General features: G+C 39.2%; 2 protein-coding genes across 3 annotated transcripts; one reads left to right on the forward strand and one right to left on the reverse strand.

Moving 5' to 3' along the window:
• Positions 1-382: 382 nt before the first annotated feature.
• LOC145483418 (tauropine dehydrogenase-like) lies at positions 383-12721 on the forward strand. Of its 2 annotated transcripts, none has more exons than XM_081461926.1 (5): positions 383-881; positions 5222-5366; positions 7741-8015; positions 9810-10310; positions 11811-12721. In XM_081461926.1, the coding sequence occupies exons 1-5, from the start codon at positions 798-800 to the stop codon at positions 11904-11906; spliced, it is 1101 nt and encodes a 366-aa protein (XP_081318052.1). In that variant the 5' UTR covers positions 383-797; the 3' UTR covers positions 11907-12721. The 2 variants fall into 2 exon arrangements, with proteins under 2 accessions (XP_081318052.1, XP_081318053.1); XM_081461927.1 differs by having other exon boundaries at positions 792-1373.
• A 96-nt stretch (positions 12722-12817) lies between these two features.
• Positions 12818-20007, reverse strand: LOC145483421 (uncharacterized). The gene is made up of 7 exons (XM_081461928.1): positions 19936-20007; positions 17261-17358; positions 16630-16785; positions 15922-16071; positions 14671-14820; positions 13738-13887; positions 12818-12953 (listed from the first exon to the last, which is right to left on the reverse strand). The coding sequence occupies exons 2-7, from the start codon at positions 17316-17318 to the stop codon at positions 12949-12951; spliced, it is 669 nt and encodes a 222-aa protein (XP_081318054.1). The 5' UTR covers positions 17319-17358; positions 19936-20007; the 3' UTR covers positions 12818-12948.
• Between the last annotated feature and the right edge of the window lie 254 nt (positions 20008-20261).

Genomic DNA, 20261 nt, shown 5'->3' on the forward strand with positions numbered 1-20261 from the left:
ATTTTATCATCAAAGTTAACCTCTGACCATATTTCCCAAATTTCTTGTAGAAAAGGGTCTTGGACCGATATCAACTTTGACTGAGAATTAAGTAAAACTGCTTTTTGCGCCGATAACAGATTCCGTATTTAAAAAAAAAAAAAATGTGACATTCCCCACGCTATACGCGTTACACCACTCCTGCATCGATTATTCGAGTTTCAAAAGATCTAGATCAAACGAACGTAATAAAGCGCTATTGCTCAGACATTCTGTTCCTTAAAACTCAGGGAATTAAGCAAATAAAAGTTTTCTTTTGTCCGTTTTTTTTTTTTTTGTTATAATTTTTCCTTGCTTTGTCCACATGTATTTTGTCTTGTGATTCACATTTACTAGATTTTTTTTCTCTTAGCGTACATTACATGGAATAAAAATTCGCGAAATGAAAGCCTCCCGAAATCCTTTTAACAAAGGCTTGATATTTTAAAATCACGGTGGCCACATGGAGAGGTCTCGGTTTACTCGCTCACAAAACGAGAAAAATAAGCAACGAGCAGAAAATGATTCGGGCTGAGCCTTAACCTGGGTATGCCGTCTCAGTTTACAAAGAAGAACCACGCCTCGGAGACTGCAAACGCTACAAAAAGCGAAGCGATGAAAATTGCAGAACTAATGCGCTGCCGTGACGTGGAGATATCGTTACCAGATCAACGGAAAATTAGCACCTCAAATGACACCGTGACACATTTTTGTTGGCGAGGGACTGGGTTTGTTATGAATAGACTTCCGATTCTACCGATCAGCTGAGAAATCAGATCATGGCGGAAAGAGAGGATGATATTGTGGCGGGTGAAACGGAGGATCAGACATGCGACCAAACAGGACAAAACTCGGCAGGACAGGTAAGTAATTCAGAAAATTCAGAAACGCTTTTAAAATTAAGAGAAATCTTCTCGATACTCCGACACTAAATTTTCAGCCTACATTACAAAATGGCTGGACAATTTGTAAGCTTGCGTGTCAAGTTGTGAAAGGAAACATTAAGCTTAATGTCATTTAATATTCTAAGCGAGTTGAAACAAGTTTTGTTTGAGTGTCTTGTGAATTCTGTTTGACTCAATGCCTGATAACTGTGAATGCTACCCAGGAATATGGTAAATAAAACGTTTTTCAAATTCATTGTTTGGCATTATTCGGACAGTAGGCCAGTTTCAGTACATTAAAATTCAGCGTGATCACAAACGAAAGAAAGGAATAAACATTTTCACTTTGTTACCTTTCTTTGTGCCCTCCAGGTCTCGCTAGGAAGCTGCGTTTTGATATATAACTTGAAAGTAAGCTATTTCTAGAGGAGCTCTTGGCTTAAGAAAAATTTGATTTCACCAACACTTAAGGTAATTCCTCTGAAATAAAAGTGACAATAGATTTTTGTTCAAACTTTGTCCACTGAATGTTTGTCATATGACAACTTCAACTTTGAAATAAAAAAGGGGGGGGTGCCCATGCTCATTAAGGAGCAGTGAGGCATTGAAAATGCCCCATTTTGGTATTATTTAATGCTTATTATAAAAACGCATTCCCAGTAATTGTAAAATCTTTGTGAGCCCAGACTCATAAGAACACGCATTGAACTACAGTCAATACATTGTGTTGGACAGAACTAAACATTTTAAGTTTGATTCAGACAGAAAGCTAAATCCTTGATTAAAAATTTGAACCAAATTTCTTGACATGGTTACCGACTGCAAAATAGAAAAGGCCACAGTGTATCTGCTATTTTTCTTATTTATTCAATTTTCAGCAATAGAAATTAGATCAGTCTTTTCTCACGCAAAGCTTATGATTAGTTGATTACAATTACTGGAAAAAAATTGGGTTGCCGGTGCTCATTGGTGAGCTAGAGCCATTTTTCAACTGACAGAGCTCAACATCAAGGCAAATCCGTCATGTTTTCACTATGCGCATGCACGAGCGCGTGCTAATGAGGCCATAAATTATGCGCAGTAAGGATGCGCGATGCAAATGTGAGGAATGACCTTAATTGCATAAATTATAAATAACTGTAATAAAAGTAGGGTCAACTGAGTAAAACCAGTGCAAGCAGAGGTTTGAGAAGTATATATTGATGATAGTTTCTTGTTGCATCCAAGATAAAGTATGATCGTTTTTGTCTATAGAAGCTAAGGAAGGAAGTCAAACACAAAACTATACTTAAAAAAGTTAAGGTCAAACCTCCATCCACTTACAGAGGGGGGTGTTGGGATTTTCAGTTTTGTGGATTTGGCCAATGTTTGGTTTTTTGCCTGGGTTTTTCGGTTTTTACATTTTTAAAAGCTGTGGTTTTTCGGTTTTGGTGTCATGTGCGGTTTGCGGGTTTTCTCCAATTCAGTCTTTGGTTTTCGGTTTTTGTCAACCTTGATGGCGGTTTTTCAGATTTTTCTGTCCAATGTATTTTGTGGTTTTTCTGGTTTTGTCAAGGAAGTTACACCCTGGAGTCCCGCTAAAACTGTAATTCCAAGGGACCAGCCGTTGTTTGGGTCGTAACGGCTGCCAAGCAGGCTACCAGTATGAAAAGCTAAAGATAACATCAAAGCAAAAGACTATTTCTTAAATATTACATGACTGGGATAATATCGTGCGGACTTTGACCTTAGACTGTAGACCAGATTGCAAGTTGTACCCCCTTTTTGTCGTCGGAATAACATTGTGGTCACTCACTCTGTTCATGGGCAATAAAAGCAAAGGAGAGACTGTTTGGTTGTAAAATAAAGTAGTTTGGTTGTAAAATGTGCATGGCTGCCATTGTGCCTACACAATGGCAATTAAAAAGCAGCTTCAGAATGTGGTGTTTCTTTTAAACAAAAATCACCTAAATCATGTTATTGTGCTTTTTTTCTAGTTTCACATTGCTATAGGTCTGGAGCCAATTTACAAAAAGATAAAGCAAATTTTTAGATTATGATGAGTTCTGCACTAATGAGGGGATACACTGAAAGAACTTTGAAAGTAAAACAAGTTTAGACTTACAACAATTAAATAACAGAAAGAGATTCAGTTTTCAGTTTTGGACAAAATTTAATGTGGTTTTGTGGTTTTCAGCGATTTTTTGTGTGGTTTTTTGGTTTCTAATAGGCCCCTATGCCCCCCTCCTAAGTCCTTACACTTTAAAACTTTTCAAACAACATGCATTCTCCCGAGAATTTGAAGTAAATCAAGGGTTTTGTGTCGTAAGCAGCACAGCACCATCTAATTCAAAAAAGAGGTCAGTCCTATAATTTGGGATTTTATGAGCCGCACATGAAGCATTTACTTAATGTCAAAATCATCATATCTTTAGAAATGTGCATAGCTGAAGACCATAACAGAAGTTAATCTTGAAATTAGGGTTGCCACCATGAGAAAAGCATTTCTTAAGTGATTAACATATTATGTATAGTCTTGCATAAGTATAAATTGCTGACCTGTAGTGAGCTGAGAATAGTTTGCTCATTCATGATTTTTGCTTTGTTTCTGTATTTTTTCTAATTTTTCAGGCAAATTTGAAATGGTTTTCACCGTGGAATAGTAACTGAAAAGTATACACAACTTATAAAACTTTAAGACTCTAATACATTTACTCTTTTTTCCTTGAAAAATCACAGCTTTCTTACGATTCGCTGGCACGCTCAGAACTAGTTTAGTTGTCAGTGTTTTTTGCCAGTCATCAGTGCTTTGGGAGAACACTGTGACAGTGGTAAAATGAAACAGAGAAACAACTTAGGTTATTTAACCATTTTGCTAATACAATGTAACTGCAATTGAGTAACCAAACCAAGGTTACTCAGAGTAGTAACTGTAGTATTAACCTCTCTCATGAAAACATGGCAAAAATCAAGCCATCGAATGCTTTTCTTTAATCAAAACTAGCTACGGGTGCATTCCTTTGGGGTGATCTGGATCAGGATCAGTGATCAAAAATCACTTTAATCTTGGTGCATTAAAGGAGCTGATTAATCTGTGACCAGAGTGGGATTATCTCTGGATTCCTTTGATATATCATGATCTGAGTGATCTTGGATCACTAATCCTAATCAAGATCACCTCAAAAGAATGCACCTTATGTCTTGGGATGTCCATGTTTTCAAAATTGCCCGCATACATTCAATAATTATGTAATAAAAACATACATGTATATCTGTCCAGGTGTTGGTGTTATTTTAAAGATTTGAGGCAAGCGCCATAAAACTGCATAAATTAAAAAGGCATGAATGGCATATATTTGGAAACAAACAATGAACATGCTTGTGAACAATAATTAAATTATTGTTCATAAGTTATAAGTGTAGTCATTAATGTATGTGGGGAAAAGGTGTTTCTTTACTAATATAAACATGTTTACTCTAATTATTTTTGATGATAAAGTGAACAAAATATTCATGGCCATTTACATTTAACTGTGCAACCTACCAGAGGTAAACCTCTTAGCTGTTATAAACATGGCTGCACTTACAAAGGAATGTTACAGAAGGAATACAAGATATCATTACAGTAGGAAATACAGAACTACCCACCTTAATCTCTTGTGCCATGGCAACGGTGGTGAGCAAAAACTTGAAAACCAGTTTTCTTTAACTGTTTACTATATTCTTTTAAATAATAATACTGAATCCTAAAAAGATGTCAGATATAACTAAACAAAAGGTCTACAAGACTGAGTTTGAAATAAATGCTCCAGGTTTTTATTGAAGGTACCAGTGCATATTTGAAATCAAGCATTTATTTGAACTCAGCTATTAAGAACTGATTTTCATTGACCAATAATAATTGTCAACTACTTGCAAATCACTGACATTTTCTAGATTTTTTTCAACCGGAATGGCTAATAGCATAAATTTATTACAATAAATAAATATTTATCCAGGATGACCCTTCCCTGCATTACAGCAGTACTATCAGGAACCAAGATATACAATGTCTCTCATTGTAGGCTGACCCTCATCAATTAGTAATAACTATACAGGTAAAACAAAAAATGTTTGCTTCAGGTTATTGCAGCATTGTCTACAACCCATTATGTTGCAAAAGTAACATTGACCTCTTGCTCAAAGTGTTTATATGTAGGGTTTTTCAATATTGATTGCAATCAGTAGGAAAGAGTTTACACAGGATGTACAAAAGATGGGATAATGCATTGAACAAAAGTAAAAAGAAGAAAACATAGTTTTAGACAAGATTTAGATCTAATAAATGTTTCTTTGTATAGGAAGATCAAGAGCCAAATAAACCAGATAAACCTCCTGCCAGGCCCAAAGCTTCACCAGCCAGTGCTGAATCCAGCAGTGGGGAAAGTCCTCCGGTGGTCAGGAAGGACATGTCTAGCAATGGGAGCAGCTCCTTCATAAACAGAGGTAACATATTTAGATCTCAGGAAGACTGAGGTGGATAGATAACTAGCTCTCTTTGTTGATTATGACCCCGGCAGGGTACTCTCAGAAAAATTGGGTGGGGATGCGAGGCCCGCTTCCCAAAACCCTAACCCTATTTATGACCAACATCTGCTTATTTCCTACCCTGTTTATGACCTGACCAAAAATTCAAAACCCTATTTATGAGCAGACCTTAAATCAAAACCCTGTTTCAGACCTGTGTTATAATTAGTTCCCTAGTTCAGACCAATGTTAATTTACTGTAAACATAATTTGTGAAGGGCTTTTGATGATTTTCTTTTTGATAATGAAGAAAAAGTGGCTTTTTTTAAAAACATACCCATATCAAGGCTAGAGTGCGAAAACCATACCCTATTTATGATCAAAATGGCCAAAATCGACTAAAAGCGATATCCTATTTATGACCAAAACAGCTGGAAACCACACCCTTTAGGGCCGCACATACCTATATAGCCCATATAAGGAAGTACCTCCCCCCCGGGATTATGACCTATGATGCTAGATTATCTTGCTTTCTGCTCGTGTTGGTAGATTATCCAACCATGTGCATGCATTTCATACATTTATTTCTGTCTGTATAGAGTATACAGATGTTCTTAAGGCAGATAGCTACAATTTACAATATATATACAATTGACTTCTTATATACTATATACTTGTTTCTATATACTTTTTATATACTTTCCTATATCTCTATATTTCTATATTGGTTGAAATCGGTATAGTGAGAGTAATATTTTAACCAATACATGTAGAGGACTAGTAAGAGATCTAAGGCCAGAATTCTAGTACTTTGGGGTTGCTCCCTCTTATCAACTGTACGGGAAGGATTTCTTTTACAGGATGAAGAAAAGGTGTTGGTTCTTTGTTGTTGAAGTTCTTTTTTCTATCAATGCATTAAGTATTGAGGATTAATTACCTGTTCTGTCAGAAATGTCATAGAAAAGACTGTGGGAACTCCCATAAAAAAGGACGGCGGTGCTCGTTGGAAATTTTGAAAAGAACCCGTGAGAGGTACTAAGATCCTGTTTTGTGGGCGTGGCTTCAAACGTTTTTCATCCGTAAGAGGTACCAATTCTAAAACAACGCATCTCCTGTCAAATGTTTTTCAGCTTAATACCCGTAAAAGCTCTTGCTGTTGACCTTTTGAGGCTGAACACCCTCAGGGGTACCAAAACCGCGTTTTTAACCCCTAAAAGGTGAACGAGGAGCCCCATCATTTTTATATGGGAGTTCACCCCTTGGAAGGGTGTACTCATAAACATCTTTTGGTCCGACGATCAATCTGTTTGAAAACTTAACTAAATGCTAATGATCTGCAATGGACAAGCATCCCATCTGGGAAGGATAGGAATAGCTTTGCTAACATCAGAGACTAACCTAGGGAAAACCAATTTCCCCAGGGAAAATCTACCTGAGTTCATCCAAAACTGTGTGCCTAAATCGAAAACATGCTCGAGACTCAAACCATTAGGCGTTTTTACTTTCGTTTCGTTGTGTTTGGCTTTGTTCATGCGAGCAAGACGATCAAAAGTTATTAACGACAACATTTTGATCTCACGCCAGGCCCAAAGAACGCAACGGACTCAGTCATCTCTACTCTTTGGCTTCGTAACAACAACAACATAGGCCTAATCGTAGCGCACGGGTTCTTCCACAGCCAAAGTGTTCCTTGAAAATTTCTAAGTTCCAAATATATCAACATGTAGTAAAAGAAAAGTTTCCTTGTGAAATGGAAACGTTTTATTTATTTGCGCGGCTCTCGGTCTTGTTATCCAGGGAAAAATTACAATACTAACAAAGAGCTTTTCGGCCAAGACAAGAACACTGATAGCACAGCATGACAGTCACGCTCTTCCAAACCATAACAAGTCTAGCCTGTCATTCGGAGGCTCCACCCCGTGGTCCAAACCCTCTCCTTTAATATACTGTTTGTGACAGAAAAGGTAATCCTTTCGTATAGCTTCTGTAGAAAATGGCACCCCTTTCACATGCCTATAGTAGACACATTACATCCCTCTTCTTTACATTTGGAAATAAAACTCCCCAAAAGACTTTCGAATTAGCTGTTTGGTTTGGCAGTTTTCCTACCCTTTCTGTATTCAACTTGTAACATCTCTCCCCTATTGATGGTATACAGTGTACCTACAGCTGGATATCAAGGTAACCCTTTTGGGCAACGCCTCCCCTATAGTCCCTAATATAGTTTAGAATAGTTAAGTGACCCCTTCTCCTCCCCTCGCTGAGTTACTGCTGCTCTTTATTACTTTTCCTATATTCTTCAGCAAGTGGATTCTTGCTCTATGCAGCTGCAACTTTTTCTTGTATTTTTCAGACCGCTTGCGCTATGCAGCTGTAGGACTGGCAGCTGGTACTGCAGCTGTGGTAGCCGCTCCAGCGGTTCTTAGTGCTGTTGGCTTTACTGGTGGAGGTGTTGCGGCTGGTTCAATTGCAGCATCTATTCAATCCGTGTTCTATGGAGGCTCCGTGGCTTCTGGAAGTGCGTTTGCATTGGCACAGAGTGCAGGAGCTGCCGGTATTGGGTTAGGCGGTAATGCTGCCATTGGTGGGATTACTGGAGGGATTGCAGCCTTAGGAGCAAATTTGTATGTATGTATCATTTCATTTCATTGTCTACGGGCATGTTTTATCAGGTTTTCATTTTCACTTAACATAATTGTATTCAGCGCATGTAAAGCTGTTTTAAAGTAATCAAGGACTAATATTACATAAATTCCTGTGAACACAGTTAAGCATTTTAGGACATACAGATATACATATAATGGAAACTGCGTTCAAAGGAAAGAGTGCCAGGTCTGTTTACAGAGCTTATCACATACGGGGCAAAATTACCGAATGCTGATTCCCTGAGACAGAGGGCATTTTTTCTTAGTCACGAGGGCGCTTTTGGTAATCAAGAGGGCATGATTACACGATGCAAATTAGCTAAGTAAGCCTGCATTAAGTTTTTTTTCCACATCAAACGGATTTTGAAAAGGAATTTCAGAAACGCAGATCGCTTCTGAGTTTGATCTAAACCGGGTAATTTCATTTTAACGTGACATGCAGCAAAGCGCAGTCTTTCGGTGAAAAAGTAAAAGGATTTTTCCATCCAAAAATGTATTGATTCGCAGCCTGAAAAAAGTGTGAGTCCGGACAGCTGGTGTCGCACGAAGCATAGAGTTACAGAACTTCGTGGCTGCCAAACTGAAAGTTAATTTCTTCGTTTTGCTTCGGGTCGCCTCATTAGTATCACAGGTCACGTTATCGGCGCAAAAAAACAGCGCAAATTGTATTGTTACGTTAAGTTTTCGCGGTGGATAGGAGAGTTTTGGATTCAAGAAGTTATTAGAGCTAGTTTGGACTTTTGTATACGTCTTTCATCGATCGCTGAACTAGTTTCACGCCCTTGTAAGCTCCGCAAAACAGGTGAACAAAATTAGATTGCTTAAAGATTTATTTGTAAAGAAATTGCTTTGAGTGAATTGAACTTGCCGTGTTTTACTTACTATTATAGTAGGCTTTCCCCGTTCTACTGCTAGCTTGTTTTTTAATGACAACCGGCAAACCTGTTTACGCGACGGCAAGACCTTGGAAGTTTTCCTTTGTACAGAATTTTGCTCTTTATGTGATAAATTTTCAAAGTTTTCCAAATTGCCCTCCTCGCTTCGCGACTCGGGCAATTTTGTGAAAACTTTGAAAATACGCGTGAAATTAATCCGTAATTGTCCTCGGGCCCATGCGATTACATATACAAACAAACTGACGTCACTCAGTTTTCCATGTGTTTGTTCTATCATGAATCTCGACCTAACTTTTTCAGAGTCCCATCAAGACGTAATTTTTTTTTCCACATTTCGAAAACAAACAACGCTGAATTGTAACCAGTTTACCAAAATTTTCAAGATCCGCCTCTGATAGCGTTATGTGGCTGTCTGTACTTTTATTGACGATAAAAATTAGCCAATGAGCACGTGGGGGAAATTTTACAGATATTGTAAAATTGTTTATAGAGCCAAGCCAATGAGATGATGAAGCTTCGTAGAGAAGCGGGTGTAAATTAGACGTGGGGCTTACCAGAGAGGGAGTTTAAAAGAAAGAGCGACTATTTAGGTCCTTTGAAATGTACAGTATGAGCTTACTTGCAAAATCGGACTTTGTTGTGGGCTTACTATGGTAAAAACCCACGCAGGATCTTGAGAGAACCAGATAATCCCTTAGGTTTTACATCCTTCGACAAGCCAAAATAAGATGGAGCTTATGTGGACAATATTCTTTGTCCTTACGCGTATACCGCATTTCTGTCGGTATTTTGTGGGTGTACCGGTTGTTTGCTTATATCGGTTATTTTCCAACTGATGGTATATGTTTCAGAAATTTACATAAGTTCTATTTAATTTTCAGGACAGGTTTCGTACAGGCATAAAACTGTTGATTTGCGGTTGGGGCAGTGAAGCGCGCGTTTTTGCCGCTATTGCATCATCTGTGAGAGGTACTGAAGTTCGAGTTCTCCCAGACCGCTGGAATATGCTAAAGAACGGCTTCAACGTTACTTTTCATCGGAGGGGAGAACAACCAACTTGTATTACATCTCGACCTCCATTAGTAACACATAACCCAGAGGATGCCATGCAAGATGTTGACATCGTGGTCTTTTTGCTGCCGGCCTCTACTCGTGAAGATTTTCTTCAAGTCCTGAGACCTTATATCAAACCAGGCGTAATAATAGTCGGCCTACCAGGGGAACCAGGGTTCGAGTTCCAGGTGCGTGAAGCACTGGGTGATGTCACGCAGCAATGTACGATCATGAATTTTGAGTCATCACCCTGGGTCTGCCGTAGCACTGAGTTAGGTGCTGACTGCGAGGTTCTTCGTACCAAGGAGACCTTGTTGGGAACCGTAAAGGTAGGTGTCTCACTTTTAATTACCATTTTTTTGGTAGGTTGTAACCGCTACAATGTGAAGAAAAGTTTACGGTGCAGACAGTGCTTGCGTCTTGGAAAACTGGGTGAAAACGTGGACTCTTTCATACTTCCAAACATACCATGCTATAACAGACACAGCCAATCAAAATAAAGGAAAGCCGTGGAAACTGTGCACTGCATTGATTGTGCTGACCACTGCATTTTCTATGGCATGGTATGAAATAGTTATAGGACGGTTTCTCTTGGTAGACATATATCCTATTAGCCACTGCAAGCACGAAAGCCTTACTGGAAGATTATCGGCCCGAGGTTCGTTTTCAGTACGCAACGATCACGGCGAGGTCTGTGAAAAAAAGACCGAGGGCCTATATTCTCTTAGTACGGTCCCGAGCAAACTAAAGCGGTCCCGAGCAAGCGGTCCCGAGCAAAATGAAAATGTATAGAAAGGATACTACGATTACGGACTGGAAAAACATCGCAAAACCGTCGCGGGCAATTCGGATTGGGAGCCGACTAGGCGTATACTCCCGTCTGATATTTAACGAGGCAGAGGGGAAAGAGAGTTAGAAAGAAAAGAAAGGTAACCTTTCATGTGAAAGCAAGCTCTCTCATTAATGTAAGCCATAAAACTACCTGATTATCTTTAAGAGTGATCTTGTAAGATCATTCAGAACAGTGCCCGGTCCAATACTTAGAGAATATTGGACCGCCGATGGAGCAGTCTGATTGGTTGATTTTAGTTCTTGGCCCTCTTAACTAACTTAGTCGTGTAATAATATACACTTAATTGTCCTGAGGGAAACAGTAGGATTTGTTTTCCCGAGAATTTCGATGTTTCCCCGGACGAAGTCGAGGGAAACATCAAGATTCGAGGGCAAACAAAAGTAACTGTTTCCCAAGGGACTACTAGTTAAGTGTTTTGTTATATATCTAGAGTTACGTGTAAAGTAATAAGGCAAGAAGAATTATGCACTCTGGTTCGCGGGGAGAGCCGACGAAAGTTGCTAAATTATCACCTTCGGGCGACATTTAGATTTAGCCATTGTCACTTGACCATACATCAACCAATAACAGCGCTCGTTAGATTCAACTTAACTCCGAACCTCGGGGTTTCAAAGCTTAGATAACGCTATCCACTGGTTAAATCGCTATCCAGTGGATAGTGTTTTTTGTTTCACCAGCACATTTCCATTGGATAGCGATTTTTCTAGTGGATAGCGTTATCCACCCTGCAAAAAAAAAAAAATGTACATGTCGCCCGCTCTCCCACTAATATGAGGTTACTTTAGCTTGAGGGTAATTCTTCTTGCCTTAGGCTTTACTTTAAACCCAGCTATACAACAAAACACTTAATTTCTGGGCCCTTGACAAACAGTTGGTTTTGTTTTCCAGCGAATCTCTAGATTCGAAGATCATCTCCCTAGTCTCTCGCAGCCTCGCGAGATCCTCCTAACTTTTTATTTATGTTGTTTATTCACAGCAAGGAAGGGATGTTGCTCCCAGGAAGGACCCAGTTTCCACACTGCAATCTCTCCTCGGACCCCTCCCTAAACTAATCGTCTCTGATCACCTATAGATCGTTTTCACCGTCACCGGCCAATAAAAGAATAAATCGAAAACCATTCAGTGGATTAAGTCAAGTTTTAGGTCTGTGCGTTTTCCCAAACTGCAGATATTCGTCGAAATGTTTCGCAGAAATTTACAGAGCCCAATATGGAAACGCCATGTTGGTTCAGCTCTGTGGTGCACCAATCCCGGCGTATCTAATCGAACCCAATCGAACACCAATCGTTCGATTGGGTTCGCTAATCGAACATAGTCGAACTCACACTAAAATTTGGTCAATCGAACAAAATCGAACGTTCGATTGCCGAACGGTCGACAATCGAACGAAATCGAACGCTCGATTACCGCCGGAACAGTCGACAGTCGTACTAAATCAAACGTGCGATTACCAAACTCCTAAAAATTTCGATTTTGTTTGATTTTTATGTTTAAATATTAACACTGACAAAAAACAAAGTAATGAAAAAAAAAAATGCTTAAATGTTACCCTATTATCGAACAAGTGTATATTATGCGGAAATTTTGTACGGTGTACGTCCCCCTAATCCCCCGAATCTTCGTTACCGATTTGATAGGACGATTGTCACATAATAGCCACGTGGTCGGGGGAAATTTCTGCTGAAGGTCGAATTACTGCTAGTTTTCAGTATTTCACCTGGCTCAAAACAGTTTCCAGCACTTCGGGAGGATTAGGGGGATGGTTCACCGTTACTTGCATAAACCAAAACTGGCTTTATATTGAGCGTTTTGAGCATCTTTTATATATTGTTTGGTTCTGAATGTGGCATTCTGTAAATTGGTAATTAGCATATGAAGAAGGAGCATGGCACGGTGTTTGGGTTATGTTACCAAGAGAAAATAAGAGACGACCTGCAAGTAGCGCAGTCTACATCGGCCGCGACAATCAAGAAAAACGAAATATTGAAATGCATCACTCGAAAACTTTATTTCTGTTGAAGACTATAGATCTCATCGTTAAAACTTGAGACATCTACTGTTTCCCATATGTTATTCCCTTCTCCTTTTAACGCAGTCAGTCACTTGTTGAGCCATCATGCTGAAGAAATAATATAAAGCATTATTAGCTTTTAGAATGATTAGCAGGATCACTCCAATAAACTAAAAGAATTAACAGGCATATTGCACAACAAATTCAGCAAATTAAGTGTCTTCATAAAACTCGCTTGGCATTTGTTTCGCGATTAAAGTAATTAGGAAACAACAATTCTTCGAGTTCCATAAAACATCGTTCGATCCCTTATGTTTGTTAAACACTTAAAGAATCCACAACCTGTTTGTGTTTTTGTTTGTTCATGGTTCTTTTTCTTTCTTACTTAAATGAATTCCTCCAAATGAATTCTGAGAGAAACGTTTCGATTTTGAACAAAGCTTTTTAAAAATCATTTTCGAAAACTGTTTCATTTGTCGCCATCGAACCATTCACCTTTATCCAAGTTAAGCAGTTCTTCTTTCTAGCAAAGGAGCTGTGACGTGGATTATGGAAGACATGTCAAGTGAATTCGAGAGAAACCTCTTCGATCGAGTTGGGACAAATCAGGAAAGAAGTGCAAGAAAAATTGATTTTATGAACAGTAAAATGAAAAGACCAACGACCACCTACTATTTTCCTTTTTGGTGGCTGTAACGCACAGTGACAAGTTAACATGAATTCCTTAATCTCAGCCACTTAAGCTCGTCACCCATCTTAAGAAGCGGCTTATATGTGGACTTTAACAATATCGTGACAAAATCGCATTTTACTCAAACCGATAAATTGTTTTCTGCGGGGTTTTTGGGTGGAATTTTGGAACAAGTGAAACCTATTAAAGCAAATCACTTACCACAATTTCCCCATTTTCCTTTGTAAGTGGACTCCAGTGAACACCACAGTCTGTTGTGATCAGCTGTGGTACACGAACTGTACTTCACTCCTTTGTAAGTGAAAGGAATGCTGCAACACTGACCACCAGTTGTCTTGTGCAAACACTGGACTAGTATTTCACAGAAATAAAAGAGACGATAAGCCGATCAAACAACGCAGTTAATCTAACAATTTGAAACTAACAATTTGAAGCTCGTTTATTTTATAGCACAGTAACGTTCAGCTGTGCCATCTGGAAGTCGTGCCAAAGTAACGTGGTAAGGAAGGTTTTTGGAGGCATCTAATTACATGTCATCTTTCACTGTCAACTGCGTACACAATCAAGACCGAACTGAAAACGAACTGTAAACCAGGGGTTATAATGGAGCAAAAACTGGAATAAGAGTTAATTGTGAAGCGTTTTTTGGAATCTAACTTTCATCTTCTCTCATGTATCATGATCCACGGATTTCATTCGAAAGTAGCTTTTTTGAGGTGATTTTGTGAAAACGAATGAATGCGACGGAGGAAGCGAGAATGAAGACAATGAAGAAGAAGACGTCCTCAAATTTCCTTACGTGTATGTTACAAATCCTTGTTTACTTTATAATAGCAGATTTGCGCGTTGTCGCCATTTGACTAAAACTACCAGAATTCCTTTTGTTTTTTCTGTATTATTTAAATTTTAAAGTCCCAGTGGGGTTTAAATAACAATTGCCCTCATTAACATAAGAAACAGAGAAAGTGAAGGATTCTGGTAGTTGTAGTCAAATGACGCCATCGTGCAAATCACCCGTTGTTTTACGTAATCGAGCTATGGACTCTGCTTTGGAACACGTTGACTCACAGATTTCTAGCAGCAGATAAGAAATTGAAAAATAAAAATTAAAAAACTAGAGTGTTAAATACATACCACAATTTCCCCAATTTCCTTTGTAAGTGGAATCCAAGGAACACCACAGTCTGTTGTGATTAGCTGTGGTACAGGAATAGTGTTTGACTCCTTTGTAAGTGAAAGGAATGCTGCAACACTGGCCAGCTGTTGTCTTGTGGGAACACTCGACTTTTGGAACCACAAATGATTTCAGGAAAATGGAAGGAACGAGAAAAGGGTTAAGACAACTTAGCTATTTTGTTCATTTTTTACACTGCAGATATTAACTATGATCCAGTAGGTAAATTGAATTAAGTATCCATTGGTAAACAAGTATGCATATATCTTATTAGATGTTTTCGCGTGAAGTATCGCTGTCTATTTTCACGAGTTGTGCCGTATACAAATAACGAGTAAAAATATACACCAAAACATCTAATAAGAGATTTATTATCCAACTGCTATAGTCAATGAATTTATCAATGACAGAGGGACAGTATGACTGTTTTGCGTGCGCGCGCCGATCTGTACGGGAAACAGGTTTTCTACTGTACAAATAACTGTACAATATCGCTATATATTTGTACTGTTATTTGGACGGTATTCGCTGCATGTAGAATGCTCGAGCCACTGATTTGACATTAAGCAACAATTATTCCACCAGCGCGCACTGGATATGAGATGGTAGACGCCCGTGGCGCCAACTTGGCTATAATTATCTCATATCCAACAAGCACGAGGGAAATAATTTTATTAAAAACGCCACCAAAATATAGAAAACTAAAGTAAAATTTAAAAAAAAAAACGCCCTAAAAATTTCACGCGTGCGCTTAGTTTATTTGTAGAGCGTGGTATAATGGATCATAACCCATAATGGCTAAGCCAATGAAAATTCTCGAACTGCATTATCCAATGATCCAGGTTTTAATAATACGAGATATTCCTAATGTTCGAATAAAGAATTACGTTTGAAATTTACTGTTCACGAGTACTAGAGTAACGAAACTGACCAAAAAACGGCATATAATTGCTCGAAATATGGAAACTGAAAGCATGCTGTTTATAGACAGTGTTTCAATCGTGCGCCCTGGACTTTTTTGTACAAAATATTTCCCAGGAACATAAACGTAAGAACTCTATTTTGGAGAATCTTAACACCGGGATCAGGGTTTTATAACGGTACTAAAGCGCTGGGCTTGTTTAGTTCTGTGTTTTCTTAGCCAGGGTAGAGAAGCCCCGAGTAGCAGTACTTTGGCAATAGGTTTATCACAATGCAAATTTATTACTTACCACAATTTCCCCATTTTCCCTTGTAGGTAGCGTCCAGTGAACACCACAACCTGTTGTGATTCGCTGTAGTACAGGAAGTGTAAGTCACTCCTTTGTAGGTGAAAGGTATGCTGCAGCATTGGCCATTCATCGTGTTTGACAAACATTCAACTTGTGTGGTGAACAGAGATGGGAGGAACAATGAAAACACAATGTTAGCTTAATCTACAAATTTAGTCTGTCATTCTTAAACTTCAAGTGGTTTAGTAGGTACGCAACTAAGGTATCGTATTCTGACGCCATAGCTTGATATTGCTGAACCGTGAATAGCAATCGTAAATTGTAATCGGTGAAATAGAGTGTTTTCAGTTGAGCGTCGTAAAACTAAAACCAACGAAACCACTGCAGTCAATCACAAAGGACACATGCGATCCAGTGAAGAACTCAAAACTCGAGGCAAACACACGAAGGAGAGACGACGTGCGGGAGAATGTGTGCTAGTTAAAGTCACAATTGGTTTTGGTTTTACCTCTGATTGGATGACAAAGTGGCGCGACCCTTTTTAAGCCAATAGCTACGTGTAGTGACCTAAAAACTGAAAAACGGAGTGGAAACTGCATTGATTGAAGGTGACTAGGGCATAGAATGTTTTTCCTTTCTGAAATGTCCTGTGTGTCCTTTGCCAAAAACGTTTATCCGAAGTTAAAAACAATCTAGCTCTGTACTTACCACAAACACCCCATTTTCCATTGTAAGTCGAATCCAGTGAACACCACAGTCTGTTGTAATTAGCCGTGGTACAAGAATGGTGTTTAATTCCTTTATAGGTAAAAGGAATGCTGCAACATTTGCCATCCGTTGTCGGGTGGGAACAACGCTGAGAACCTTGAGATATCAATAAATTGTTTTAATGTCCGTTGACAAGTGTGAACTGTAGATACAGCGTGAGTAGGTAAGTAAGGAAGGATGGAAGGAAGAGAGTAACATTATTTTGACAGGGTGACCCATTCAGCGCAAAGGCAGGTTGGTGTCAATAAGGGCGCTGCATCTACAAAAATAGGCTGTATTGAAATTCAAAAAGATAAAATAGTGTAAGGGAGAGCAAATTTCTGTGTAAATCTGTCAGAAAATGGAAACGTAATAGCTCAACAAATTTATTTCATTTCTCTTTGCTAGTTCACGCAGTCGATTTTAATGCATTTCATAGTAATGATGATGAGAACTTTTTTAATGTGTGTACAAATACAGCTTAGATATGAGCACACCTCTAACTGGGAACACCTAATCTAAATACAAGATAAAATATCATGAATCTTCAATAATGTCTATAAAGCCTCACTACGGTACTGGGCATGCTTACCAGCAGCCATGTTTGTGCTTGACATGAGTAGGATGTACATCAGAAAAAAGAGCAGCATCTTCCACAGTCTTCTTGAATTTTCCACAATCTTCTTGAGGCTAGCGACAAGTAAAACAAACCAAAACAGTGCAATTTTCCTGACTTATGTAAAATAAAATTCCTAACTGAAACTTTTAGCTGGCGACCGAGTGAGCAATAGGAAAGAAATCGATACTGCCTTATTTTTTGCAAATATAACCAATAAAATAAGTAACTGTGACATACCCGTTCAGTGCACAGGACAAAACGGTGACCTTACCGAGTGAGTGCAGTTACTATACGTTTATATAATTTTATATGGTGAAAACACGACAAACAACAGTCCATCGAGAGCAACACAACATTTAACTGAAACGTATCTCCTCTAAATGCAACTCATAATAATCTCCTTTAAGAAGGATCTCAATCTCACACTCGGGAACAATTTACAATTTTTCGTTCAACTAGTCTCCGGAGAGATCGTGCTGGTACTTTTACTAAGCTTTTGTTATTGGAGGCTTGATTCTAGTACCGAAATATCGTAAAACCCGTTTTCTAAATCGAGCTTAGTAAACTGATCCCCTGGGCGAACAATATGTCTGAGTTCCGTCAGTTCTGACTGTTCCAAACTTTGAGTACTGATGAATATGTTCACCCATTGTAGGCCCACTGTCAGCCGATGTCTTCCTCCAGCGTTGGACACAACATTTAGTGGTGAAACACAGATGGGGCGCTTCTGTACCTCCTTAGGCACTTGCAGCTCTAGGAGCTTTTGTATCTTGCTGTCCACAAAACAGTTCTCTTTCCTCCCGAGACGCTGAGTTGGTAGGACAAAAGGGAATCGACGTTTGAACGGGAGAAATGTGCACTCCTTCCTATGATCAAAGTATGACGTCCTGGCTCGTAAACTTTTATCTTTCCTACAGGTTTTGTCCCAAACAAGCAGGAAACGCTACGGACATCAGGACTGCTCATGTCCTGTCCACTGGGTCATCAGGAAATGGTCTGGTTCTGAAACGTTCGTAATTGCGCGAACTTCCCATAGTGAAACTCTGAGGGGATCTAGAAAATCTCGGAAAATTTGAGAACTGTTTACGGTATGATCCACGGGACCACCAGGGCTGTGAATCGACGCATTATACTTGGTCGAATTAAGGCATCTTTCGTCGCTTCAAGTAGAACAAATGCCACGAGCGGCAACAATAGTACTTGCGGGGGAGGCTTCTCTCCGGAGGAAACTAAACAACCCGGAGTCCTCCAAGCTAATGTTTTTGCAACGACGGGATCGCTGTATTGTTCACGTAGGTAACGGCACTGTTATAATACAATTTTCTCAATGTCCAAGGGCTTAACCTGCTCCTGATGTCTTAATAGCAATTTCAATAGAAGTTCAGAAAAGTGGTTTTGCACCTGTTCATTATAGAAGCCACCGGGCGATGCTCACTCGGCGCGCCTTGCTGGTTTATTGCAAACTAAATTTTCGGTAGCAGATTAATTTTTGCTGTAAGTCTACCGAAAGAGGTATCTGACGTCTCCTTTGCCGTTTCAGGCGCTAGTGCTTCTCCACCGGTCTGAGCAAGTTCAAAGTGGATAGTTTAGCTGTAGGTGCAATGATTTCTTGGCGGGCGCAAAAAACCTTGCAAAATGGCGGTCAACTTTTGCATTTGCTTAACCCGACTATTTTCACATTCCGCGAGAGTTTGTAAGGATTATTCGATTATCTGGAACATATCCAGGATTTCTTGGGCCTCATGCAATGTCAAAGTGAAAACCTGTGTACCAGCACGGCTAAAAAAATGTGGAAATATGTCCTCGAAGCACGAGAAATCCAGGAGACGGACCGCTCCTTTCGTGCAGGATTTCTAACTCCGGCGCTTTCATTCTCATCGTGAGACGCGTTTCACAGCAGCAGTAGCAGCAGCAGTAGTAGCAGCAGCAGTCGATAAATGAAGAAATAATCACAATTTCTGGCTCAGATATTCAGTAAAATACGAAAATTCCAGTGAACTTACTAGCATTTTTGGTGCGAATTCGGCCGATCAATATTTACGTCGAAATATATACTTACATTATCTCCGCTTAAATAATCTAAATACGCGTCACGGCAGACTAGTAGTTATTCGGGCAGTGTTTATTTGTTAAGCTCTTGATAATGCAAAACTTTACCGAAACGTGTCATTTCTTAACACAGCCTAGCGTAATGTCCTTGACGAGGGATCAAATTACCGGGGCCCCATCCTCTAACAAACATTGAAATTATTTTTTCTTCAGCTTTTTATTCAAATAAGCTTTAGTTAAATTTCAAAGGGCCAAATTTTCCTCATACTCCTTTTCTGACGACGCGGAGACATACTGCAGTATAGGAAATCAATAGTTTACCTCCTGAGTTGTAAAAGAGTCAATACTTCGTCAAAGAAGTTTCCAAATTTCACTGAAAGCGTTATGTTGTTACCTAGTTTGTAGTCCGTTTAGGTTTGCATTCTTTTCAAAGAATCACGGGATAGCTATGCGGTAGTTTAACGGCAATTAGAATCCCTCCAAAAAAAGAATGTCAGAATTCGGCTCCCTGAATTACATCATATAAAACGCCAAGTATGGCAAACGTTTTGCAAAAGCATCTGAAGTGGTTCAATTGTATGTCGTAGTTTCCCCCTTACCTTTGAGGTTGAATCCACACAATCGGAACCAACTTGTATAAGATTTGTTACCGCAGTTAGTATGAGCAGTAATTGTTAAAAACAGCCGCTATTTAAAATTCAAATTTGTTAACATGAAAATCTCGACTCGATAACTTGTTCATAAGGTCAGACAAACGCTGTCATCCAGAACAGTGACATGATATACAACGTCATAAGAATACATGAACTGATCACCAGGACAGGAAGCTGTCCCCGGACAGATTATCAAATTCTCCTCACCTGTAAAGAAATGTATAGAGACTATTAAAGAGAGAACTGTGTCGCGATTCGATTAAATATTTGTT

The sequence above is a fragment of the Orbicella franksi genome, chromosome 4, assembly GCF_964199315.1.
Source record: "Orbicella franksi chromosome 4, jaOrbFran1.1, whole genome shotgun sequence".
In the NCBI taxonomy this organism is placed as follows: domain Eukaryota; kingdom Metazoa; phylum Cnidaria; class Anthozoa; order Scleractinia; family Merulinidae; genus Orbicella; species Orbicella franksi.

Coding starts and splice junctions, on each gene's coding strand:
- LOC145483418 (XM_081461926.1), top strand. CDS start 798: ATGGCGGAAAGAGAGGATGATATTGTGGCGGGTGAAACGGAGGATCAG. Junction 882..5,221: donor GACAAAACTCGGCAGGACAG/GTAAGTAATTCA, acceptor TTCTTTGTATAG/GAAGATCAAGAGCCAAATAA. Junction 5,367..7,740: donor CAGCTCCTTCATAAACAGAG/GTAACATATTTA, acceptor TGTATTTTTCAG/ACCGCTTGCGCTATGCAGCT.
- LOC145483421 (XM_081461928.1), bottom strand. CDS start 17,318: ATGCTGCTCTTTTTTCTGATGTACATCCTACTCATGTCAAGCACAAAC. Junction 16,786..17,260: donor AAGCACAAACATGGCTGCTG/GTAAGCATGCCC, acceptor TGATATCTCAAG/GTTCTCAGCGTTGTTCCCAC. Junction 14,821..15,921: donor GGGAAAATGGGGAAATTGTG/GTAAGTAATAAA, acceptor TGGTTCCAAAAG/TCGAGTGTTCCCACAAGACA.